The sequence below is a fragment of the Calonectris borealis genome, chromosome 12, assembly GCF_964195595.1.
Source record: "Calonectris borealis chromosome 12, bCalBor7.hap1.2, whole genome shotgun sequence".
In the NCBI taxonomy this organism is placed as follows: domain Eukaryota; kingdom Metazoa; phylum Chordata; class Aves; order Procellariiformes; family Procellariidae; genus Calonectris; species Calonectris borealis.
The window spans coordinates 17,964,948-17,990,975 of NC_134323.1; the positions used below are offsets into that span (position 1 = coordinate 17,964,948).

The following is a 26,028-nucleotide window of genomic DNA, read 5'->3' on the forward strand; positions in this document are numbered from 1 at the left end:
TCCCTTGCTCTGCACTCCTCCTGTCTGTGTATTCTAGACTTTTGTTGCACTTGAGTATGGAAAAACCTCACTGCTATGGCCAGGTCTGTATTATAGCTGCATTTGCCCCTCTGTTTTTATTTCCCCCTTCTTCACTTTCCCGCTCGAAGTGCCTAAAAGCTTCTCATGTTCTGTTGTGTTTTCTGATGCAACAGAAAATTAATCAAATTTCTTTTTTCCTTCTCTCTCAAATACGCTCTTTCAGAAAGAACTATGGGGAAAATGCTTCTATAAACAAATGACATTATGTAACATGTCTTCAAAGTCCTTATAGATAAGGTTTATTTCACCCAACATGTCCCCTACTCACCACTCAGCTCACTTTAGGAAACAACAACAAAAAAGCGTTTACCATTTCACCCTTACCCTCTTTCTCTGTCAGATAAATCGTAAGTATTACTACACCAGTGTTTCTCAGCTTCAAGATCAAATTAGCAACATAACCCCGCTCAAAAAAAAAAAGGAACAAAAACACAGGAATCAATGGGCAATCTCATATCACACTACTAGTGGGCAATTAGCAAAGAGAAACAGAAGGATGAATATGATCATACTTTCACTAGGAACAAAGTTTATCTGTAAATAGATTTATTGCTAAATGTAGTCCAAAGGATCAACAGAAATTGTGTGTGCCATTTGGTCGTTCATTCATTAAGTACATTGATCTTTGAAAACATGATTCTGACTAATGAGCTGTGTTAAGTGGCTCTTGGATTCTTACCTTCTTGCTATTCTAGTGAAAGATCTGGACTCACAGAAGCTGATGAAAGAAAGAAAAGTTTCAGTGCTTCTGCACTCAGATATCAGCTTCTCAACCTAATCTCTAGGACAATTATTTATTTATTTAAACATTACAAGCATCACCAAATCCTATTTAAGAGCTTGCCTAAAGTAGATTTTGTCATTACAAATGGAAGAAGGATCAAGAATGCAGAGTTCCCAGTCAGGGAATTTCACTATAAAGTACCCTTCAAAAGTATTCTGAAAAGTACCAATAAAAAAACTGCACCACTTCCAACCACTCAAGTATTTAATTCAAATAATGCATCATTTACTTCTTCTAAGAAAGCAGACAGCATGTCAAAAGATGCAGAAATAACTGCTTCAGTTTTTCTTGGAACTTTCACTGAAAATGTTTGTGGTTAAATTTTACCAATTTAACTGGGTCCATACAGGTATTGAAAAATAAGTAAAATTATTCTATCTAATTAATCTTTCAAAATAGATCACAAAATACAGCTTTCTTCCAAAAACAGGTGCATGTACTAATTTCAAGATTGAGTCAACAATGGTTCTTACAACAAACTGTAGAATTCATTGTAGAATAGGCACCCTTTCTTCAAAAGGTTTCAAGACACTTAGTGTATTTGGCTCAATAAAATTAATTTTTTAAATAGTCTTTTGTCGGTAGGCAGAACAGAAAAGTCATTTAAAAGTAAGGCGAATCCAGCAGACATCCAGAGAAGCAGCTCCATCACTGCACAAACCAACATATATTTTAATACCAAATCTTCTGAATTCAGACTTGTTAAGGACTTTCTGCAGTTTGACAGTAAATAAACAGCTCTTGTAGGCTAACGAGGCAACTTGGTTAAGACAATACTAGTTGACTTGCCTAACAGAAAGGCAAGTTACACTTTCACTTCAATGTGAGTTTTCCTCCAACAGCAATAGTCATAACTTGACTTCACCTTTGTACTAGAGTATGTGGAAGAACTATTGAGCTTGTATTTTTAGCAGCACTCCTCTTCAAAAATCACTCAGCACACATTGATTGTACTCAACAAAAATCAAGGCAATGCTTTGTAAATCCCTGGAAATGTTCCATTCTGAATTTCTAAAGCCACTTGCTTTGGGTATGATGAACAAATTGTCTTACAACAGCCTACGCTGTACGTATGGTTGGCAGGAAAGATTTTTAATCTTCTCAGTGGAAGATGGTAGTTTCATCGTTTTAGCTCCAACAAAAATACTAGAACTCCAATTATTACTTGATAGGCAATTTCCAATTTCAAGCCACATCTGCTTAAAATTTCTTTTTGCTAATTCATTTAAGCAGTGTTATCACAACATTACAAAGTCATGGAAAAGTCATTCAGTGTTTTGCAAGAAGAAAAAAAAAAGAGATGAAAGAAAAACTGCTAAACACAAAGAAATAAATGCAACGCAACACAAGACAGAGAATATAGCAGCCTTGAATACATAATACTCCATACACATTGATTCCTCATTACTTAACAATTATAATGAAACTATGCCAGAACAAAGACTTGCCATAATAGTTTTCTTTTAGAGGTCAAAAATTAAGTTAAATTGTGAGTGATGACGACTTATATTTATTTTTTTCCACATTGTCTGCCTTGCTGGGAATGAGTACAGATTAGGTGCATTTATTTTTTCACCATTTCACAAACCACAGGCTCAGCATTCGTGATGTGAAAGAAGTATTCTGTCAACTTTCAAGCAAGTGTCCCTATTGAGATGCAGCTGTCCAACTACAGTACAGCTCACTTCTCTGAGTTTTTGTGAGCATTAATTAGCCTCCGTCGCATCTCCTGGTTCCTGGCCCTGTTTTCTTCATACTGGAAGACAGATAAGGAAATTAATAGATCAGCTGTTATCATTAAACAGATTAAGTCAAATTTAAAAGTGTAGAGAGCGTTTATTACTCAGGAACAGAAACAATATCTTTGACGGATGCATTAGAAATGCAGTTCTTGTTAATATCTATATATTGGTTCATTTTTACTTTGAAATTAACATTTATTTAAGATACATGTTTCTAAGTTTGAGGTTATTAACCTAAAGAGTATTAGAACATTCTAATAAAGAAGATTCAGTTAATCTTATGGAGGAACTTAATTATACAGCCATCTTATGTACGACAGCTACACCTCACACATGAACTAGGAAAAAAGTTGCATCGGTGCTATTCTAGAGCACAGGTCAGGCTCTTTTCCTTCTAAAAGATACTGATTAATGTAAGTGTGTCTGCCTTCTGAGACATGAATTTGTCATCACAGACTTGGTCTATTTTTGATCCTGGTCATTAATTATATGCACAGATAAAGTAGTATATCAAGATGAAAGGAACAAAGGCACATTTGGGTTCAATGAGGGTAAGGTGTTTTGGGTTTTTTTATGGTTTAAAAAAGAAATGCAACAGAGACAGGACTCCAGTGTAAAAGGGAATCAAGAAAGCCTTCACAGTTTAGATACATGCATAAGAAGACCACGCTTTCAAGTATGCCCCTGCACTAGCAAAAGCCTGAAGACTGAAGAGCCTAACTTTCTTTCATTGCAGCCAAAACCGAAACCTTTTCATGACTAAAGAAATGAAAAATTAAAAATCAATGCATGATTTGGTATATATTTCATGAGAAGTAAATTATTCTTGGCCTTAAGTTCGAGCATATATTTGTTCAATTTTTTAATAATTGGTATCAAGAATAAAACCCAAGTAACCCACAAATACTCAATTCTCTATAGAATGTAATAAACTACTAAGGAGATTGATTTTGGAAAGGATTTGCAGTTTTTCACTCATTATACTGATTGGTTTATAACTGAAATAATGGCCCGAAACATTACTTAACATTTACAGAATACTTAACTTTTTCGCATGCCAATGTTTAATTTTTCAATAACCCCTCCATGTTTTTACGTAGAATGAGAACAACGTATCTTTAAAAGCTACATCTGTACCTATTCTGTACTTGTGAACAGCCTTTCAGGGGCATCCCAGTAACGGCATATCAATGTAGCCGTATTTTAAGAAGGCAGTCAAATATAGCCATCAAGAACTCCTTTTAATGTAAAGCCTTCAATGGAACAAAGAAAAAGAAGACTACATGGAAAGAAACTTTACTTCATTATTTTCCAGATCTGTGCTACAGTTTTTATGGGGGGGGAGGGGTGGAATGGTATTTGACACAAGCAGATGAAATTAATTCCCATAGACTGACAGAGGGAAAAGAGGGGGTCCAAACTGTCCTGGCTATCATGCACTTGAAGTCTCCTTTTTTAGACACAATTGTGAAATTTATGTCAAAATTAGTTAAGTACAATTAAAAGGTGAAGGTTAAAAGGTGTGTGGAAAGTTCATTTATGTGTTTTGTCATGTAGGCATGACAACCACAAATATAAAGACCAGTTGATACTCTTCTGAAAATGTGCCCATTAGCTATTTAATCTGCTTAAACTCCTAGTCTTCCATGCCTTCATATCTGCAGATGAAGTATGGCAATGAGTAGGTCCTAAGCAGCAATATTTTCATTTAGGGCCTAACTCAGCAACTCATCAAGTAGTTTCAGGCAGCATAACTGACTTCAGTAATAAGTGTTACTCGTGCAGAAGTAACCATTACTGCTTTATATTCTATTCTGTGCAAATACCACTACTAAAAAAAAGAAAAAATCAGAAGAAACCTGTGAAGTGTCAGTTCCTATTTGCAATATTTGTTTGGTTAAAATGTGTGTTTGCCTATTTTTGTATATGCAAAAATAGACCATGCCATTTGTTAAAGCCAGATTTTACCTGACAAATTTATCAAAAAAAGTTTAAATTTGGTCTCAAATGCCCACTCCAGAATGTGCTTACATTTCAAGGCCTATTTATTGATTTGTTCTACTTAGTAAAAAGCAACTCTATTTCTATCCCATGGACTTTTTTTTTATTAAGCATTTAACTTTTAATTATTTAAATAATTAAAATTTGTTTCTTACCTCTTTCTTTAAGCACTTCCGCATCTCACGGTCAATATCATTGCAATGGCCAAAAAATTTCAAAATGTTGTGCTGATAAGTTAGGGAGAGAAAAAAAAAATTACAATTCAAAGGTTTCTTCCTCTGAAGCTCTAAATTTCTTAAAAGACACTTGCATTTTGCAACATATCCTGGTCTTCTTTTCCTCTTCTCTTTTTGTGAAAAATGATGCTTTGTAACTTTTTTACCGAGTAGCTAGAAGTTAGAACTACTCCTGAACCTCATTTGAACGACCCCCATCTTGCTGAAAGCTGAAGGTACTCACCATGTTGTATAACCAGACTAAAATAGGATACCTAAGCTGAAGCTATGAAGTCTAAATGTAGAACATACACTTTATTGATCTAGGAATCAGTCTTACAATTTTCACTCACACTAGCTTGAATAATGTACAAAAAAAAAACATTCTGAACACCAGTTTGTGATATAGAAAGGTGTAGGGAGATCTACTGGCACCCTGGACGCAATGTCCTCTGTGTTTTAGTTTTCATTATTTCTTCATGATGTAGCATTGATGCGACATCATCTCAATGTGTTGTTGGTCCAAAAGAATGTGTTGTTGGTCCAAAAGATGCAGGCACTAGGCTGAAATGACTGAAACCCCAGAACCAGTATAAAAAATGGGGGATTAAGTTTCTCCAGATCTTGAGGTTAATAAATAAGATGCATTTACCAGCTCAGCTGTGGGCCTTACGCATACTTAAGTGTTACTTAGTTTCTGAAAAACTGCAGGCATTGTCCTCACAATGTCCCCAGCTAACCTGATGATAGTCACCAGAAAAATCTGTCCTCTTAACCAGCATTTCATGAAGTGATTTCATATTATCAGCCATCAAATCACTCTCAGAATGCATCCTTCTAAAAGGACTACTTTTTCAGAGTAATGCTTGCTAACATGCCACAGAATCTCATCGCAGAATCTGGTAGCAGAACATCCAAGCAATTCAGGAGACCTGAAGGAGTGGAGGCTTTAGTAGATATTTACAGCTAAACAATCAATAGAGGCAATTTGACCAATCTTTTAGAGAACTAAGGAATTTAAAAAAAAAAAAGACCATGAAGAACAAAACAGATGATAATGAAGTCACTTCCATATTTCAGAGGGAAACCTAATGCGCATTTCTGTAGCTGATGAGCAGCTAGATGGATTTATACAAGTAATACAGGAACACTACTAAGAATTCAAACAGTGGACAAGATTTCAGCCAATAGAACATGACTGAAAGTAGGAGTGGGTTAATAAAGATCATGACAAACACTTAACTATAGCAGTGCTATAATTAGCTTGTTTATACCTCTCTGCTTTATAAAGGGCATCAGATGACACTCTGAAGCAGTTGCATGTGATAAATGGTCACTTTACTGCAAGCTGATTTTGCTTTTACAACATTCTCGTTTTAGCTAATACAGATTTAATTTTGTATTCTATTCCCATACCTGCATGTTAAGTTTCAAGGTGAGTGCTCACATTTCAAGCTAACTCCACTCTTACTAGTGCATACAGTGAGTTGAATCTACGTTTATTTAGCCAGATTCCTAAGCTGTCAACTTTTTGGCTCAGATTACGAGATAAAAAGAATCAGTTTCTCAGAAATAGTTATTACATCTATTACAGTGATATGATTGCAAGACAATATGCATTTCTTTCAGCTGCCACCTATAAAAATAAGTCTCTTTAAAGCACGCACTTGGCACCAGAGTGGAGCTGTTAAAAAAAAAAAAAAAAAGACATCAAATAGGAATCCCATTAACCTCTCCTCACTAGATGCAAAACTTGAACTTGATATAAGGGGCAGGTTCTAGTTTAGGAATAAAGTAAATCAAACTGACTTTTGTGAAAATGCACACACAGGACACCCAATGAAAAAATAACGCTTTTCATCCCTCAGGAATATTAATTTAAATTGTAGACGAAGGTTCTTAGGACATTTTGGCATTATAACAGAACAGCAGGTAGTCATTGATAACTGATTAAGATCACTGACTTTTCAGATTTCAGGGACTTCAATTTTAAAAGAATTATTTCAGTACATTCCCCTTGAATTTTAAATGAAAAGGTATTGCTTCTTTTCAATTGAGTGTCAAAGAAGCCATCTTCACCCTTTCTGTTCTGAGACTGCTAGCACAAATACCCTCTCATAGTTGAGCACCAGACTGACAACAGTAATTCCTCTTCATGTAAAGATCAACTTCAAACAAAACCAAGAGAATATAATCCTGTGCATGACTGTATTATTGCTGCTCCTAGTCCCTTCATAAGTCAAATTGGCAATAGATTCCTTTGAATCACTTGCTGCCAAGGAATTCAAGTACACCTTTTAGTTCCAGTTCCCTCTTAAACTCAAGGCAGTCTAATAAGCTACATTATACAAAAAGCCTATGATATTTGTATATTAACATTCATTTTTATAAAAAAAAAAGAAAAACAAAACCAAAAAAACAGTCAACCATTACTTTCAAGTAGTTAATGAGTATTTCTGGATTCTCTAGTCAAAGCATAGAAAGTCCAACTATGTATGTACCAAAAAACAGGACAAATCTGAGTGTATTTTCCTTCCTGATTGGATTTGTTTTCACAATTAAGAAAAATTAATGACAACATTTTAATTTTATATTAAAACTATATAAGTTTTATTCTCCTCTTAACTTATAGTCATTTTATTTTGCAATCCTTTTGATACTATAATAGTTAATGTACAAGAAAAGTCTGCTCGCTTAATTCTGGCTACTGAACACTGTTAGGTACATTACAACATTAAAGTTGTTTAAAAAAAAAAGATCAACTAAAAAAAGAAAAAAATCTCTCAAATTACCTAAAGCATTTTTAGGCAAATTAAGATTTTAGAACTCAGTAGAAAAGCATAACTCTTACACTTAACACAACTTTTAATTTTAAAGCTTGGGGATGTTCTGTGCAAGAACTTTATATCTTAGGTTTAAAAAATTTAGACAGTGCATAGGAACAGACAGGCAGTGGTATGGGAAGTACCACCTATGAGATGGCATCAACAGATTCCAGCACGCTTACATTTCAAGATATTGCACTACAAGTGCCAACAAAAACCAATTAAATGTTGCTGAACAAACCCAGTACAGTATACTCACTGCAAGTGAATTTTAGTATTAAGACTCTGCTCCCTTCATTGTTGTAATTTAGAAATCATAAGGAGTGTGGTACTGCAAAAATTTTTTTATATGTTAGTTTAGCTACTTCAAAATCTGCAAAAATGTTGTTATCCCTCTTTCATGCAAAATGTCTTCTCTCACATTTCGTGTATTATCAGCCTTGTTTTTCTTTCTGTAATGACTTTTGCAAAGAAAAATTTAGAATTCTGCTCAAAACAGTAAAGCTAACATATGTATTGTCTTAAAGTTTATGGATAACTGCATTACAAAAAAAGTATAATCATCACATCTGAACAGAGATGAAAATATTGTAGATTGCATGTAATGGTGTAAACCATTGTTTTCATATTCATATTCAACATTTAAATATATTTTTGTCTTGGTGGAAACTATGAAATTGAACTTTTTACGCACTAATACAGAAATATATCTTTACAGAACATCTATTTAGAGTATGCGAGAGAACTGGGAAAATAATTAATATTGCAACAATGCTGCAGATAGCTTTCATTGCAGGGGCTGACTCTTCTACATCTAGAAGTTTACTACAAAGCAAACTAAAAAAAAGGCTTTTAAACAAGTGAGATGAAGATTTTATCTTCTTGAGGCAATGAAGAGCCTTGAGAAGCCTGAGGCCAATTTGGCATTTTACATCCTTGGGTAGGTGCCTCTTAAGAAGATGGAAGTCAAACAGTAATTCACATTCAGCTCTCAAAGCACTGAATGTAAGGCATGCTGCACGTCCGGATCCCCATCAACACATCTGCTTATAAATAGACTGAAGCATCTGTCCAGTGGACAGCTGGAATATGGAAATGCTGTGAGCATACAAAAAGAGGGCATTTGAAGTTGCTTTTATTATTGTTTTTTTGAGGGGGACACAGTATTAAAAGGTGCAGAAGTTATTTCAGTTCTTAAAATAGGTTCATACTTGTCAAGCTGTAGCACAGGAAATTTTAAGGCATGTTTTATTTTCTAAAGAAATCACTGGCAAAATTTTACACACAGTTGTCAGATACCTCTTCAGAGAAAATGTACTAGCTAGATTTCATGGCTGTTCTGCCTAGAGGAGGTTTTTCGCTCTATGATCATATAATATTCTCACTAATTCATCTGACATTCATTTCCCCAACCCGCTCTTTTCTCTGCTCAAAACTCCTTACCTCCTTGTGACACTTCTTGAGCAGATTGATAACTAGGTTACATTCTTCAGTGTGCAGATGAGGAGACAGGTCTGGATGCATCTTTAGTTAGGGATAATTTTAGTAGTACAAGAACAAGAATCTGAGAAAACTTCCACCTGCCAACATCAAAATATGAAAGTATAACTAGAAAATTTCAGTTGACCACTTAAGATATTATCACACAGTATTACTTTAACAAAAAATAGTTTAGATCAAAATGCAGCTTAATAGGTATAATTTATATTACACAGTCAAAGTAATTAAAACCAGCACATGTCTGTTCTTCTACACAGCCCAAACGTTAAAAGTTAACTAGAAGTTTACATTCTTTGCTATCATGAACATAAGCATGCATTTGGGATTTTAATTTCCAGGGACCCCCTAGTAGCATTAATCTTTCTTGAACTGCAGATTATCTTTTCACTTTCCTACTTCAGTTTTCTTCTTTCTAGCTTTAAAAAAGCTAAGTATATGTAATTTTCTTTCTACTTTCTACAAAGATGGATCAGAACAGGAAGCATAATGATATTTCATTACAGCAGTCTAAGAACTGGCATCTTTTTTAGTTATCTACATGCTTTTTAAAAAAATCTTGATCCAAATCATTGAGGATACTTTAAAAACCAGTACTTAATGACTTAATCAAAACAGTAATGATTTTTTTTAATTATGCCCAATTGGAATGTCCCTTCTTGCAACTTCACATTGTTGCTTCTTGTCCTTTCACTGTGCTCCTCTGAAAAGCATCTGGATCCGCCTTCTGCATGAATCCCCCACTCCTTCAGATACTGGAAGACAGCATTTAGGTTTCCCTCGAGTCTTCTCTTTTGAACGCTAAAGCAGCCTAGCTCCCTTAACCTTGCCACATATGCCAGCTGTTCCACCCTCCTGACCCTTTTAGTTTCCCCTTTGCTGGACTTGGTTTTTTTATCATCTCTGTTAGACTGTGGGACCCAAAGATGAACACAGTATTTCAGATGTGGCCTCAAGACTGCCAAGAGGAGGGGAATAACAAAAACTTCCCTTGACCTGCTAGCTACACTTCCAACACAGCCCAGTATGCTGTTAGCCTTTGTTGCCGCAAGGGTGCACTGCTAAATCATGTTTTAAATTCATGTCAACCAGGACCCCCAGGTCCTTTTCTGCAGGGTTCTGTGGGGCAGGAGCAAACTTCATTCTAGAAATAAATATTTATATTACCTCCCATTGAAAAAAAAAATATATCCCCAGAAATAACTTTCAAGATCTTTTGTTGAAAAGGATGAAAGTGTCATATGATAGTGGCTGAAATAAGATGACATCTTTGTTGTGGAAGATCACTTCACCAGGGAGGGAAGAAGAAAAGTCCAGTTCGTACCAGGACAAACGGGTACAAATCTTGACAAAATTCTACTGCTACGACCCATACTGCCACTGAATTAGAGATGCCTTTTTTTGTTTGTTTACTTGGTATTTTCTCATTCCCCCTTCTCCCACAGAGATCACCTTTCTAGCTGCAATACATCCGGCAAATACCACTACAACTTGTACGAAATAGCCATCACTGGTTTAACACTCCAGCTAAATAGACAAGCTAAATACTAGTAGCCAGTGGTCAGATTTTACAATTGCAAAATCCCAATATTCAGTTACAGTGCTGGCAGCTATAATCTACACTGCTATTCCTAGAATACTCAAGTAATATATTTGGCTTGAAGAGGTATGTACACTAATTTACCCAATATTTCCCATCATGTGTTCAGCTTAACAAGAGCTAGCTTCCCACAAGCAAACTAAATTTTGAAAAACCAAACAGTTTTAAAAGCCTGTTGAGACCCATGAGAATATGTTCCACATAGTGTTGCAAACACACGTAGTAATTTCTTTCAAAAATCTTCCCCCATACTATCTGGAAGTCTAATTTTACACTACATACACTCTTAGTTCAGAACAAGTTGGAAACTGTACGAGTTGCTTAAGCATTCTATTCAACAAATTAACAAATGAACCTTTAGAAATATGACAGCAGGAGCACGACTGTAACAGCAAAGTGATTAAGAACCCTGCTGTGTTATTGCCACCAGCTTTTGATTGCATGCCACACAAAGTCAATATGTTTTAAAATTTATCAGTAGATTTTTTTGATAGCACTAGAGTTAGCATTCCCCTGAGAGGCTGACCTGTTCAATGACTGCACATTACTTTAACATGTGTGAACCCAGTTGATTATTAAATCTCTTCATCATTCAGCCTCCGACCGCTCTTCCTAAAACTGTCATCTGAGCTGCCTGTCTCAGGAGAAAGCAGGAGCAGTACCCTAGTGACATAGGTAGCGTGCACATCAGCACTGGCCAGAAAGTCAACGGGAGCACTTCAAGGAAAGATTCATTATTTCTAAACTAAGATTAGCAATCACTGCCATTGTTTACAAAATTACTCTCAGTTAAAGTGGATGAAAGCTATCAATGCCACAAATAGATAGGTGACAGTGTATTTCATCAATTAAAAGCCTTCTAACAACTCAAATGAATTTTCCAATTGACACCTCTTGCAGGACATATACTGCAAATCAGAGGTCCTAACTGTCACACCAGTTCATAGACCAGTACTCCTGAAATTCATTTTCAAATAACATTCAATATTAAAATCTTTCAAGTTCAATTACCAGACATGGTACTTTGCTTATATTCTACGATGGATTAAAGTAACAAAACATCTTACAGTGGTCATGGAAAGCTTAACTGGAGCCTTTAAATACTTTTGAAGTTCATGACTGAACAGTGTTATCAGGCCTCAATATTATATTTATGTTTAGGAGTGTCAGATTAGACAGTGATCTGTAAATGATCAGAGAAGGCTAAAATATTTTCGCTGTAGGGGAATGACTCTGACAGACAAAAGAGTTTCAAGAATAACAAAAACACATATGAAAAAAGGACAGGATGAGCTATTGGTTTCCTTAGTTTCTTTTTAATAACGTTCTAATCTAAAATAAAGATAACAGGTTGCCATCTTACTAGAATTTAAGTCCACATGGACAGAATTTTATATAGGTGGTAGCTCATAAGGAATCTAAGCATGAAAAAATACTGAAAAAAAAATTTCACAGAAAAAGATTGGGAATAAGCCAATATAAATTGCTCTGAGAAAACTACTAACAGAAATGCTGGATAAAGAATGTCAAGGTAAACATGCAATTGTGGTAGAAGAAATATTAGCAGTAAAGTAGAAGAACAATATTAAGAAAACACAGGAATTGCTTTAGGAGGAAAATGGACTGCAAAATGCTAAGCAAACATTAATATCTGAAGCGACTGTTTGGAGAGAAGTATTTAGATGAACTCTTAACATAAAGGCACTGACATATTTCACTGGGTTGCACAAAAATGGTCTGACCTTTAATGTGTTTTAGATGAGATTTTGAATTCTGTGCCATTTTTCCTTCCTTGTTAAAAATTACACTACATGTGTATCTAAGCGGAAAAAATAGGGGATGTTCTAGCTTTATGGTTTCCAACACAAACCAGATTTTTTTTAAAAAAATCAAAACCCTAAACTTAGAAATTCTCTGACAATGTTACTGAATTTCCAATGCTAATATTTTTGTTCAGAAAAATAATACTTGTAAGTTAATTCCTTGCATAAGCAATCCCAGACACTAAGCATTTCAAATTGCTAAAGATTTCCTAACAGGAATCAACATATAAGTTATCAAGAAGTGACATTCATCCCTAATCTAAAAGCCCATCTATATACACGTTCAATGCATAAAATATTTAATATTAATATGCAAAAGGAACCAACACGTATTATGGAACTCACAATAAAACTGCAGATACGTAGCAAGTAGGCAGAAGCCAAAAGGCTGTCCAGAAGAGCAGGCAAGAACACTGTATGCATTTCATTCACACTCCTGTTAGACACCAAAATCCAGGATGAAGTGCTTGTTTCTCTCCACTTGCTAATTTCTCCCCCTGACCTTCTTATGGGAAATAGTAAAAGGACCTAGTGGGGTTTGGTACATTCCCACTTCTTTCCCAAATGAAGCATGAGATCAGCATGTCAGGAGTCCAGGGAAGTTCCTTCCTTCTTTTCTAGAATCTCCCATAAATATGAACTAACCAGTTCCTTGATGCAGAAGGAAAACTAAACTAGGTTGCTGTAGTCTCGCTGATTAGCTTAATGCTTACTATTTCCATGTTTGGGGGACGACAATGAAAGAAAAAGTTTAAATCTAGATAATTGTTTTCCTAAGAGGCTTCTTCCATATTTCATTAAACACATTAGAGTATTTCTAAACCAAGTTTTGCTAATTTTTCCATTTAAAAACTTGCACACAAAAGTAGTTTTTTTCAAGTTTCTAAAATCAAGAGTAAAAAAAGGAAACCCATGAATTCACACATTGCTCAGAAAAATGACTTCTTGAAGCAAAATGCAAATCCTCATTTACCAACCCTGAAGATGAAAAATTGCATCTGAGTGTCTACATTGTTAATCATTAGGCTCCTTAACCAGAAGTACAGAGCTTGCTTTCTACACCACTACAAAACACACAAATTTGCTGCATACACTCAAATAATACCCACAAGGCGGCAGCATGGCCACGCAAACAAGAACACGTACTAACAGAGGGAAGGGCGAATAGATCTGCAAATTCCTATAAAGCTCACTCACCATGTGTAACATTTACTTTTGCACTTCATTTCACTGTCTAATTTGTGTAAGACCAGACATTTTCGTGTTAACTTCTCAGTGACACAGTATTGTTCTGTTTGGCTTTGGAGAAAAATACTTACAAACCAGCTCTTTGTTTACTCAAATCATGACTGTTTTCTGTAAGATTATACAAAGTTTTAGCATAAAAAAGGATTCAGCTCCACACCAAACTGGTTGGTCTTACCTGGACATACCATTCACGTCTCACTTCAGCAGAACTTCTGCATTCCTAGTATTCTCTCATACACAATTTATAAATATTTTTGATAACAGCTTAGAATACTCAGAAGATCAGTGAAAGAAATCACAGTTGATGAACACGATTTCAAAAAGCCTAGGAAACTCTGAACTAAGGACTCTGTATCTAGCTTTTAATAACATGGTTAACATCTTCCAGATCAGGATATTAAAGTATCATCCTGTGCTGCTATCCTTAAGGTTGTGATTAGGCACATTGAGAATGACCCCTAACTTTCCAATATTTCCAAGAAATTTAGCCAGACACCTTCACTTTAATATACCAAGTTTAGCTAAATCTTATAAAAATTAGTCACAACCTCTTGAATTTCAGTCTTGAAAACTATGCACTAGTTTTCCAATATTATATATTAGAATGGGGGGGAGGGGGGAAATAATTTAGATACATATCTATAAAGACTTGTAAATAGTAAGGAAACAGAAAAGGAGGTGGAATTATGTCTATTTTTAAAAAGTTTTTATATTATGTAGATGGCATTCACTTTCCCTGAACCTAAAGAATAATAATTTAAAAAAACCCCTTTGATAAATAAGATACATACTGATTTTAACTGTCTTTTTACATGACCACTTTCTGCCAACAATTCAACATCCCTCACATCAGCAGAATGAGTGCTCACCTGCTGCTTTTAGTAGTAAGTATCTGATAAAACTATGTCATACCTGATTTCATACCCAGTAAAGCAAGTTAAGAAGGTGTTAGTGCTAATGAATTAAGCAAGTTGAACATCAACTTGAATATCAAGTAATTTCTACAGTTTTATTTCTGGCTAAAATAAATGATCAAGTAAAGCACAATAAGGCATTTTCACCTCCCGATAATTATTTAAGGTTGTATTCCTAGAACAAACATCAGCATGGTTACAGGAGAATTAGTGGAATATTTTTATTATTATCTGCAGCAAGTCACACTGCACAATATAGCATTATAATCACAAAAGATTACTGAAGCAATCTTTCTGTCCCTGCTATGTCTATGAAGACAAGACTATTCAATCAAGAATGGCGCTAGTATAAAAGTAAAGCATGCTGAAGATGAGGTGCTGTCGCCAAATTCCTGTTTTGCAAGCTGCTCTTGTACTTCAGCTGCATCCACCAGACCAGGCTTCACTTCATCGCTATTTCATTCCTTTCCCAATCAAGCAAAGAAGAACACTGTAAACTTCCTACCGCTAGCAGAATTTCCTTGCTTACTGTAGAACTGCTTCTCCCCTTCTGAGAGAAAGGGATCGAGAGGATCACGCTCCCAAAAGACAGGGTCTCATCCCTTGAGCAGCAAGACCCCTGAAGAAAAGCAGGTAGCGCTTGGCAGACAGTAAATACTGTTAGCGTAGCACAGCTCGGCTATCGGGTGAAAGGGGCTGCCGCACCTACGCTGTTATCAACAGTTAGGGCAGGAGAAGAGGCCCACTTAACTAGCCCACTGTTTTCAGTCTGTAGTTTCTCAGTGATCCCGGGAGTCCTTAAAAGAGTGCTGGGATACACACAGACACAAGGAAAAACAAGCTTACGACAGTCGCAATGGAGAGCCCCATGTTCCCACTCAGAACAGCCCTTTTAAAGGCCCTGAACGAGGATGCGAGGTGAGCAGAGGGTCCCAGAAGCCGGCCCCGAGCCGGGGGCCGGCACGGCTCCCCCAAAGCCAGGCGGCGGGGCGGGGAGGGAGGGCATCTCCCCGCATACCCCTCTTTCCCTTTGGGGATAGAAAGGAGCATCGCTGCCCGCTCGGGTCTGGCCACAGCCTCCCCCTCTGAGCCATCCTCGCACTTACTCCAGTCCCCAGAGGACGAGCCCAGCCAGGCGAGGCAGGCACCGAGAGCGACACAGGGGCCGGGAGGAGGCGCGGGCGACCCGGCCAGGCCCGACCGGAAGCCGCCTCAGCGCACCCGGCCGCCGCGGGAAGAGCCCTCACGGCGCCGGCGCCAGCGCGCGGCGGGGCAGGAGGCGGGGCGCCTTGTGATTGGGCGGCTCGGGTACCGTGCGGAATCTGATTGGGCGCTTCGAAAGGCGGGCGGTGGTTGGCGGTTGGCGGGGGCGCGCGGCGGGCGGGAAGGAAGGAAGGAGGAAGGAAGGGCTGGAGAGGGGGCTGCTGTCACGTCGTGTGGTGGGCAGGTAGGGTCGCGGTGCTCCGCTCTGCTACGCGGTTCTCTTCGCGTCCGTGCCCGCTGAGGCCCCCTGGACACTCATGGGACTGGGCAGGCAGTAACAGGGCGAGGGGCCAGCGCCCCATCCCTCTCCAGAAGCTCGCACCAGGCCTCGGTCAGTGAGGGAAACTTCTGAGGGCTTGGGGAAAAATTATTGTAGAAGGCGTTTTAACTCGCTGTCGTTGGTGTCCGCTGAAATCTGTGGTAGTGCAACGCTTAGGACTGATGCCAATGATCAGCTGGTCGTGCCTAGCTGCAGCTTTGTGCACCTTACAAAGGGAGCAAGTCTCCTGAGCCTGCCTGTGCCTTGGTCTTAACTTCTTTAATGTTTCAACTTTTCAGGTGGCTTCATCATGGACGAAACTGTTGCTGAGTATATCCGAAGAACTGTACTAAAAATCCCACGAGATGAAATCAAGACAATGCTACAGAAATGGGGCTTTCTCTCAGAGACACAGCTGCAAACCATAAACTTCCATCAGATAAAGGAGAACATTTCTCAAGATGTAGTTCAACTTTGTGAGGTAATCCTTTCCTTTGGGAACTGCCTGTCAGTGACATACAGGATGCTTGTTGAAGCACCATCAAAAAAACATTCTTATGAAGAAATGAATTTTTTTTGGCCATAACACAGCATCAAATAGCAGTTTGTAGTCTGGAAAATGTAAAGCTGAGCTGGTAATACCATCAATTTTGTCTGATTGATAGGAGTGCAAGATTGACCCTTACTGAGTATGAAAGTACAAGTTTTGAGCTCTAAGTTGCACAAGGTAGATAAAAGCTCAGTGTGTTAAACCTTTAAGAAATGGATGTATTTCTAAATTGTAAAATAAAGGCATTGATTGAGAGGCCTACTCATTATTAGTGTTAATTTAAATCTATTTAGTATGGGTAATGGTAGCAGTAGTTTACATCTTTTAGACTTTTCAGGTTTTTTCAAAACATTTTCTTGGCCAGAACTACTTCTGTTCTGCGTACTGTAAGCAAAAAAGTTTTCTGATCTCCTCCTTACATAGTCTGATTTTGGTGTACTAGGAGTCTTTATATATAGTATCATAACCCAGAGAGTTACAGGTATTACTGATATCTCTTAAATTCTGTAGCTTTTTGTATCATTCCCTTTGAATTTCATACTCAAAGATTAATTACATGGGGTGTAGATCAAACTGCAGGCAAGAAACTGTTAAGTTATTCTTGTAAGATAGCAAATGTCATATTTTAAAATAGCATTTGTTTCTGAAACCTTCTTATCTGTAACAAGTAGTGTCATAAAGTTTCTTAAAAACCTTTTCATGCTGTAAAGGTTAAATAAGGAGGAACCAAGCATTAAATATGTTAAAATTCCTGACAGTGAAATACTAGTAACTGTTGCATAATGTCATGAATACCCATTAATTTTACTTTCTAATTGCTTGTACATCACACCATAAGGACAATGTTCTTCTTGCTGCCTTTGCAGAAACACTTAAACCTTGCTGAAATAGCTTTCGTTATTGATTTCTCAAAACTGTATTGGGTGCACATTGGAGCCAGGAGTCTTTGAGGAGAGTGCACATGCTGTGGACTTCACTGCAATGTAATTTAAACTACCAGTACTGATATTTTTCACCTAATAAACAGTGTGGTAGAGCATTCTGGACCTGCAGTTCACCATGCACTGTTATTCTCTTTCCAGGAAAATTCTGCAGACATAAAGCAAGCAGCTGTCCTAGACATAATTTGTAAGTAAAAAATGAATAAAAATAACATCTTTATATTTTTTTGTGAGTAACTTGATAACGCCCCTAATTACATAGCAATTGCCCTAGTGAGGTACAGATGCATCAGATTACATTTTAGATGATGAATCTTATTGGATCTGACCTTTTTTAAAAAAATTTCAAAAGCTCAAAATCAACAAAAGCATGTTTGCTACTTCTGAGGTCTAAATAGATGTAAACTGTGGTAAGCCACATCCAGCACAGTTATAAATGTAGAGAGGTATGTTTATCTCCAGTATGCACCGAACCCTAAAATCAGTAATATTGTGCTCCAATAGAAGTGACATAGGCAAAATTATCAGCAAATACTCCAGGTGGGACTCTAACTCCAATATTAATGCACAACTTGATTATATAATAGTTTAAATCTCAACGTTTTTTTTAACTTTTTAGTTTGAGTTTAGACTAAGTTTCGGACATTTTAGGTAAAATCCTTCTTTAAACGTTGAACCTCAGAGATACCCTTTATTCAGTCACTTAACTGAATTAAAAAGATCTTCCCATCTCTTTTAATAAAAAACTATTTTGCTTTTAGGTTTACTATGTGTGGTAGTTTAAGAATGCTGACTAAATTATATTGCATTATCAGAAGTAATTTTTTTGAAATAACCTGGCCATAAAAGTATTGTAAAATTATTTGTCCCTTTAATTACAATTTGATAATACATTATGTTACTGAGCAATTCCTATTTTTCTTAGACAACCACATCTACCCAAACAAAAGAGTGTGGAGTGTTTACCAGATGAACAAAACAGGTAAAATGCCTTTTCTTGCTGTAATCTCACAGTTCTCAGCAACTTAGTGCAGTGCTGCCTCATATCATACATTTTAAACACAAATATAGTCTAGTATGGATTTTTTCAGTAGAGATATCTTTAACATTTAACTATAGTCTAGTATGGATTTTTCAATAGAGATATCTTTAATGTTTTTAGAATACTTTCAATTAACTTCTCAAGAAATTATTAGAAATTAGTAACCACTAAATATTAACCTTTTATCTATATAGCAATAATGAGGCTCAAATTTAATGTACAGATTTTTGTATAAGGCTATGCAACTTCAGCTTTTTCTGCTTAATTTTGTTTCAGCAAAACTGTTTAAACATCTCTGAACTAGTTCTTGTAAACACAATTCTAGTTTCTTTTTTTCTCTTCTGTAACAGGGGAAGAAACGGAATTTTTTGACTTAACAGATTTCAAAAAAAAATTTAAAAGACGACTTCGGTCAGCCTTGAAAAACGTAAGAATAAATCCATTCTAAATTTGTTACACAGCTCTGGTGTCAATAGATTGTTTTCATAACTTTAGCGAGGTATTTTTTTTTCTTACAGTCTGCATCAAAAATTAAATGGAATTATTCATTTGGGAATGGTAGGAACTGCATGTGAAACAGGGAAAATGTATTGCATATCTGTTCTAGCAACTTTACAATTATGCTGGAGTGAAATAAAATGTAAGTTTGCCTTAAAATATGACAGGCTTCAAGAATGGCAGTATGTTCATGTTTTCTATCAAATCTTTGCCCTATTTGAGTGTACATGTTGCTGAGGTAAGTTGATACTGCTTTGTCCTGTTACCCAATAAAATACACAAACAACGAAAATCGGATCAAACAGAGTATAGAGGGAATTTGAAGTAGCCAGTAAGCAGGACAAGGAAGTTCAGTTATTATGACTTAGATTAGTAGCAAAATTGTATCCATTTCCTTTTAGTTCTGGTTTCAAAATGTTATTTTGTGATGGCTGTGAGAACTTGGCCCTGGTATTTCATTACATTATAATGACTGAAAGACCATTGTCAATAGCAGGAGGCAGTTTCCAGACTACAGAAATGAGCATGGTAAATAAAAAATGGAAAGGAGGTACTATCATCTCACCCTTTTACTAAGCAATTTACAGAAGCATTTTCTTGCTTTAGCTCACCAGCTTCATTTAAGCAAGGTAATAGAAAATGTCTGGCTAGTTAGCTGTGTCACTTCTTGACACGCAAGGGATTCCCACTGACAACAATAGAGGGCAACAAATTCCAATCAGGCTAATAGATAATCAGCTGCAGTTCATATAACTCTATTATAATAAAGTTTTGCAAGATTTTAATTTTTTTAAAAAAATTCCACAAAAACTTTGAGAAGTGATGTTGGTCCAGCAATTTAAATAGTTTATGGCATAGTTGGACTAAAAGCTTGACTACGTGTGCCTCAGTCAAAGGGAGGCTTTTTTTTTTAAAGGAAGTTTTCCCACTCTTAAGTCACCCAGATTGACTCAAGATAAAAAGAAGTACTGAGGAGCAAATCTACAAGAACAGGAAAGGGAATCTTCTTCAAATTTCTGATTGTGTATTCTTGAGCAGTGATAAATATTATATTCAGGTCTAAAATCACAAGTTGATCAAAATTTTAGCCTCTCAAAAATTTGACATATTGGAAATATTGCCTCTAGCCCTCCATCTAAATAGACACCTTTTTGTTGTGTTATTTTCCCAAAAGAGAGAGTCAAGGCTTTTGCAATAAGCTATTTTTATTTTCACCCTTCAGAAGAAAATGTACATCAACAGGAACAAAAGTCATATTAGAGTTTGAAAGGGGATTCTTTTTTTTTTTTTCAGTTTGTAAAGTTATTGTTTTTCTGTGCAAATCTGATTTAAATGCAATCCTGACCACACTAGTAGGATTTGTTTCTTACTCAAGCAGTGGTGTTCTAAATTATGTTTGGGTCTTGTGAACACAGGGTTAAGAGATAACAAAATCTTTCTGGATGCCTGAATGTGCTGGTAAAGCAAAGCTTTTCTTTTTCTATTAGGTCACCATCAACTTCAGAGAATATGAGGATAATGCAGTTTGGATTAGAATTGCCTGGGGAACACCATATACAAAACCAAACCAGTACAAAACCAGCTATGTTGTATACCATTCACAGACTCCCTATGTCTTCATTTCTGCCTCAGTGCTTAAGAGCAACTTGCCTTTGCTATGTCAGGTACAGAATAAAACTGTGTAGACTCTGACTTCACCACAGTCATGTAGAGCTATAATTGTGTTAGCTTTTAAAAGGATGGGTAAAGATTAATCACTTAACATAATCTACTGATTTACATAGTCATTTTTTTCCCTTAGCTCATGATAAAAATGGGGCAAAAAACAATCTTTGTACCTTTGGAATGGTGCATCATGAATAAATTCAGTTTATTGGGATTTTTGCTGACCTTGAATTGTTATAATTTCTTAATCAAGTGTTAGGCAGTATTCAGTTAAATTGTCTCATAGAAGTTGAAGAATATTACATCAACACAGTTAACTTCAAGACCTAAATGTATGAGCTCATCAGGGAATGCTATTAATTAGTTTTAAAAGACATTTTCTGTCAACTCATGGTGATCAGCTTTGGTAGTCTTTAATTTTTTTCTGTATTTAGCAGACTTCCATACTAGTAATTTGATTATTTTATTATCTGTTTATTTTATTTATTTATTTTTTCAGCTGATAAGGCTATTGGACTTATCTGGTTAATCCTGTGAATGCTTTTAAATATTAACCTAAGCTTAATAACAGTCTATTCAACATTTTTTCAGACTGAGAATCCTTGTAGTTAAAGGGCAATTGCTTACCTTGAAACAAAAACATCGCAATGTCTAGAAATACTATATTTTTTCCATATTATAAACACAGTGATGATTAAGACTGATGTTAAAACGATTTCAATTTTTATTTAAAGGCCCTGGTTGTTGCTTCCAGTTACCATGACATCCGTGAAATGGAGCTTCGAAGTCATTCTTTAAACTCCCTTAAAGATATTGTGTTTAAGAGATATAGCCAGGTGAGCCACTTCACGAGTACATCCTAAGATAAGTCTTGCTTTTTGTTTCAGGCCTAGTTCTCACCCCCTAGCAGGGGGGGAAATTCACCTCTTCCAACAGACCATCAAGTTAAAATAATATTGAGCTACTGAGGTGGACAGCCTTTCATTAAGGTAATGTTACAATGGGGATGTAATTACTTGGTATCCCACCTACTCTTTATTATTGTTATTCCTGATGGTTAAACTCGGTCTAAAAATTGTATGAACAATTCAGTCCTAGGATTGTTTCGGCTTCCTAGAGCAATGATTTGAAGGCTATTAGAATGGGCACTTACTCTGCTCATCCATGTAAAACTTGTAAATAGGGAAATGTTCACAAATATCATAGAACGGGCATTCTTTTCTCAGAATAAAGCTGGACTTTCTGACTTCTAGTAATTGTCAAAAATTGGAAGAATACTCACTTTCAGAATGAGAAGTAAAAAGAAACCTGGAAAGTTCTTTTCAGCTACAGCCTCTAGAAGTGGAAGTGAACTAAAATTTTCTTTTTTTCTTTCTCTCTCCATTTAGAACTTCCAAACTTATTATCCGAGACCTCTACAAGAAAGGAATGTAGCACCAGAAAATGGTATGTATATTTTAAATTAAACAGCAGTTTGACTGTCATTACTGCTGTCTTCTGAAATGAGATTCACAATAGGAAATGTACATATGTTACATTCACGTTATATTATCCATCCCTGGTGGGGTGCCATAATACTGGCTATCACTAGAAGAGGTAAGTATTTCCCCGTGACCGTCAGTGACACAGTTATGAAACCAAAAATACCCAATCTCCTTTCATATTAGCTTGGGTTTTTCTCTTGGTAAGAATGGAAAATACAAATGATGGAGACAACTAGCTTATGAGAAGAAGATTGAGATGAATTCTTTAAAATTGTTATTTTCAGATTTTCCCTGGAGTAATCACCTGATCAGAAAAACAGTATTGTATCAGCTGACAAAGTTGTCTTTCTGTTTTTTTTTCTTCTCTTCCCTACTCTTTTCCCCTGCAGCAGATTTAAGGATAATTCAGGAAAATAGAAGTGAGAAAGAAAGAATACAGAGAGTGAATCGGGAAGTTTTTGGTGATGGTCCCCAACCAAAACTCGAATTTGCACAATATAAGGTAGTAAAAGCAATAAATTTTGGTTTGTTTTTTTTTTTTGTATATATATAATTTTAATGTAGTGGTAGGTACCTTAAATTGCAAATTGAAGAAAAAATAGGTTTTTTTAAAAAAACTTTAGGGAGGACATTTTAAAGTAAATTAGTTAAAAGTATCTCTAAGAAACAGATTTGCATTGAGATTTGGTCAGACTACTAGATCATGTTTCAGTCTTTCGGCCTTGTGAACTAAGCATTTTGACTTGTTTTTGTAATAAAGGTAGACTTATACCAGCAGTGTGTTGAAGCATGAGAATTAGGGTTATTTGAAGTACATACAAAGCTCATGCTACATATAACACCATAATTTAACTTCCTGGATGATGCACAGATTTTATCTGATGAACAGATATATTGGAAATTCTAAGAGATATTTAATGTTTTACAATATTACAGAACAAGCTGCCTCTTTCAGCAGAAAACTGTTTACCACATGGTGGCACCCTCTCATTTTATTAAAATATTCTTCCTGGAATCATGTTAACATTACAAATAATAGACAAATAAGATACAGTCTTATTACGTATTACATTTCTTATGTAATGTTTAAATAATAACATATAAATAAAATATATTCATTGCTTATACTCCCTTGTTAAATTTTGTGTTAACAGCTTGAGACGATGTTTAAAAGCGATCCTAAAATGGATGTTTTGGATAAAAAAGAACCATTCAGATGTCTGGTCAAGTTTTCTAGTCCACACCTTTTAGAATCACTGAAATCCTTGGCACCAGCCGGTAAGCATTCCAACTCTATAAAATGGAGGAAAAATCCACAGTTAATTATTTTTGTCCTCTTATATTCTGCTTGTATCTTGCATAAGGGAGAACCTTCATAGTTTGTTTAGAAATATATAGAAATTTCGTAGAATAAAAACGTTACCACTGTAAGAACTTATGTCTAAGTACATAGCAGTTTGTTCTTAGAATTACTAGTTTGTACGTAGATACTCAAGCTGTGTTTTTAGTTTTATAACAGTTATGAAAGGTAAATATTGGTTGAGTTAAGCTATAATTATCTGTCTCTCTCTTTCCAGGTATGGCTGATGCACCACTTTCACCACTACTTACATGTATACCACAAAAAGCTAGGAATTATTTTAAAATTAGAGAGAAAAAAGGTTTCTTTTCAGGAAGCTTTGTAAGCCCTTAATTTAAAACCGATTCATAGAGAAAGATACAACTCATTCATTACTGGTATTAATCTAAATCATCGTAAACTTTAAAACAGATTTTAAAAAAATAACTTATTCTTTGGTAATACCTTAAAGTTTGTTCCAAATTATGGCTACTTTGAATTATTTTTCCACATTTGTCTTTAACAGAAGAGTTAGCCCTTTCCTTAAATAATAAAGAAACATTAGTTGCGAAGTTTAAACAGAGATCGTGGTTATTTTGAATTTAAATGTGATGACAGCTCTTAACTGTATTTTTAATAGTAGTTGTGAAGTTAAAGCTTAATACAGATACAATAAGACAGCTGTAGCTATTCAGTTTACTGTCATAGCTGTAGATGGCTAAGATACTCTAGGTGGCCTTATTTTGGCTCCAGTTCAGTGGTGTAACAGAATACGTGCCCGATTTTGAACATGTGAATAGTCCCATTCAAATAAGTGGGACTACCCCTCCGCAGGTCAAGCATGTTTTTATCTTAGTAGATGAAGATTATATTCAAAGACCGTTACAGGACATGGGGAAGAAGGGACTCTTGCAACATAGATGTGAGTAAGAAGTTTCCATCCAGCTTTAATGGATATTAATTCAGATCCAGAGTTTTTACTCACCAAGGGCAACAGCCAATAACAAATACGTAAATAAAAAAAAGAAAAATTTGTCTATTGGTATTAATGTCTTATGAAATTTTACCTTGGAGGAATACAATGAAATAGGCTATAATTTTCTTTTGAGGAAGTCCATGTTTTAGAATATTTCAATTATATTCAATTATATTCAATTTGATCCTTCTGCCATCCTTGCACGTTACCACTTTGTGCGTGTACTTTGTGTGTATGGAATTTCCGATTCACTTTAAGGATGTCAGTGTGCAGAGACAGTCTTCATAACTTCATGGCACAGTGTAAATATTTTAAGAGGTTATATGGGAATGTTTTTGTTTTTCAGACTGTAAATAAATGTGTAAATTAAGTCTTCTCATACAAGTTTGTTTGGCCTGACTTAGAAACATGACTTAACATATACTGATTTTTGGTTTGTTTTGTTTTTCAGCATCTCTGTAGAACTCACACAAAAAAAGAAGTTAGTTTAGGACTATCTGCTAGTGATATATTTTTAGGACTTCAACCTGTGTGATTTAAATGTTAGTTTGACAAAATAGTTAACATGCTAGGATTCTGAAACAATTCCAGCTTTTGTGTGATACACAAAATGTCTGATAGACAGTAAGAGTTGGCTCTTAACGTCTCACTCATACCCTCATAGAGCCTTCTAGCAGTCAGACCCATTAAGATTCCAGTATGCATTTCACTCTCTGCAACTTTCTCTTCCTAATGCGCTCTCCCAAGTAACTTAATGATAATGATTTACCATAAAGGGAAAGTTCCCAAATACGCTAAAACATTGTGAGTTCCCGGCCTGGTGCCTGTTTCCGCTTCTTGTTTCTGGGAAAGGCAGTCTCCTTTCCCTTTTTAACAACCGAAAAGTTCGTCCCTCCGATTTTCAGGTATACATTTCATCTCTAACTTCCTGTAACCACGGCTATTATAGGAACCGCACAGCAGTTCCAGGCAGGCAGGCATGTATTTATTCACCACAGGCACCAGAATGTGCGCAGGTGAGAGGACAGGGGCTGCACAACGAACACGACGCCTCCGCACACCCCGGGAGCGGCGCGCGTCGCCTGACCCTTCCCCAAGTCACGGGTGGGCTCTGCACCCGTAACGTGCATTTTCCTTTAACTGGACAAGCTTTAGGGGAAAAACCCCAGCCTATCACCCTTGGTTCTTTAAAGCGCATGGGGCGACGGCCGGCAGGAGCACCCCGGCGCCCAGGACTCCCACCTCCGCCCCCTCACTCTCTCGTGGCGGGGCAGCCCCGCT

At 36.3% G+C, this 26,028-nt stretch overlaps 2 protein-coding genes across 7 annotated transcripts; one reads left to right on the forward strand and one right to left on the reverse strand.

The window, feature by feature from the left end:
- Nucleotides 1-297: 297 nt before the first annotated feature.
- Nucleotides 298-16,004, reverse strand: CMC2 (C-X9-C motif containing 2). Of its 4 annotated transcripts, none has more exons than XM_075161475.1 (5): nucleotides 15,837-15,996; nucleotides 12,914-13,004; nucleotides 9,092-9,228; nucleotides 4,764-4,835; nucleotides 298-2,621 (listed from the first exon to the last, which is right to left on the reverse strand). In XM_075161475.1, exons 3-5 carry the CDS (start codon nucleotides 9,170-9,172, stop codon nucleotides 2,547-2,549), a joined length of 228 nt encoding a protein of 75 aa, XP_075017576.1. In that variant the 5' UTR covers nucleotides 9,173-9,228; nucleotides 12,914-13,004; nucleotides 15,837-15,996; the 3' UTR covers nucleotides 298-2,546. The 4 variants fall into 4 exon arrangements, with proteins under 4 accessions (XP_075017576.1, XP_075017574.1, XP_075017572.1 ...); XM_075161473.1 differs by having other exon boundaries at nucleotides 12,914-13,073; nucleotides 15,837-15,973; XM_075161471.1 differs by having other exon boundaries at nucleotides 12,914-13,096; nucleotides 15,837-15,973.
- Nucleotides 15,581-24,802, forward strand: CENPN (centromere protein N). 3 transcript variants are annotated; one of them, XM_075161468.1, is made up of 11 exons: nucleotides 15,581-15,648; nucleotides 16,552-16,733; nucleotides 17,885-17,930; nucleotides 18,669-18,725; nucleotides 19,136-19,212; nucleotides 20,771-20,947; nucleotides 21,683-21,784; nucleotides 22,337-22,394; nucleotides 22,822-22,934; nucleotides 23,587-23,710; nucleotides 24,010-24,802. In XM_075161468.1, exons 1-11 carry the CDS (start codon nucleotides 15,642-15,644, stop codon nucleotides 24,123-24,125), a joined length of 1,059 nt encoding a protein of 352 aa, XP_075017569.1. In that variant the 5' UTR covers nucleotides 15,581-15,641; the 3' UTR covers nucleotides 24,126-24,802. The 3 variants fall into 3 exon arrangements, with proteins under 3 accessions (XP_075017569.1, XP_075017570.1, XP_075017571.1); XM_075161469.1 differs by lacking the exon at nucleotides 15,581-15,648 and adding an exon at nucleotides 16,102-16,177; XM_075161470.1 differs by lacking the exon at nucleotides 15,581-15,648 and adding an exon at nucleotides 16,191-16,324.
- The last annotated feature ends 1,226 nt before the right edge of the window (nucleotides 24,803-26,028 follow it).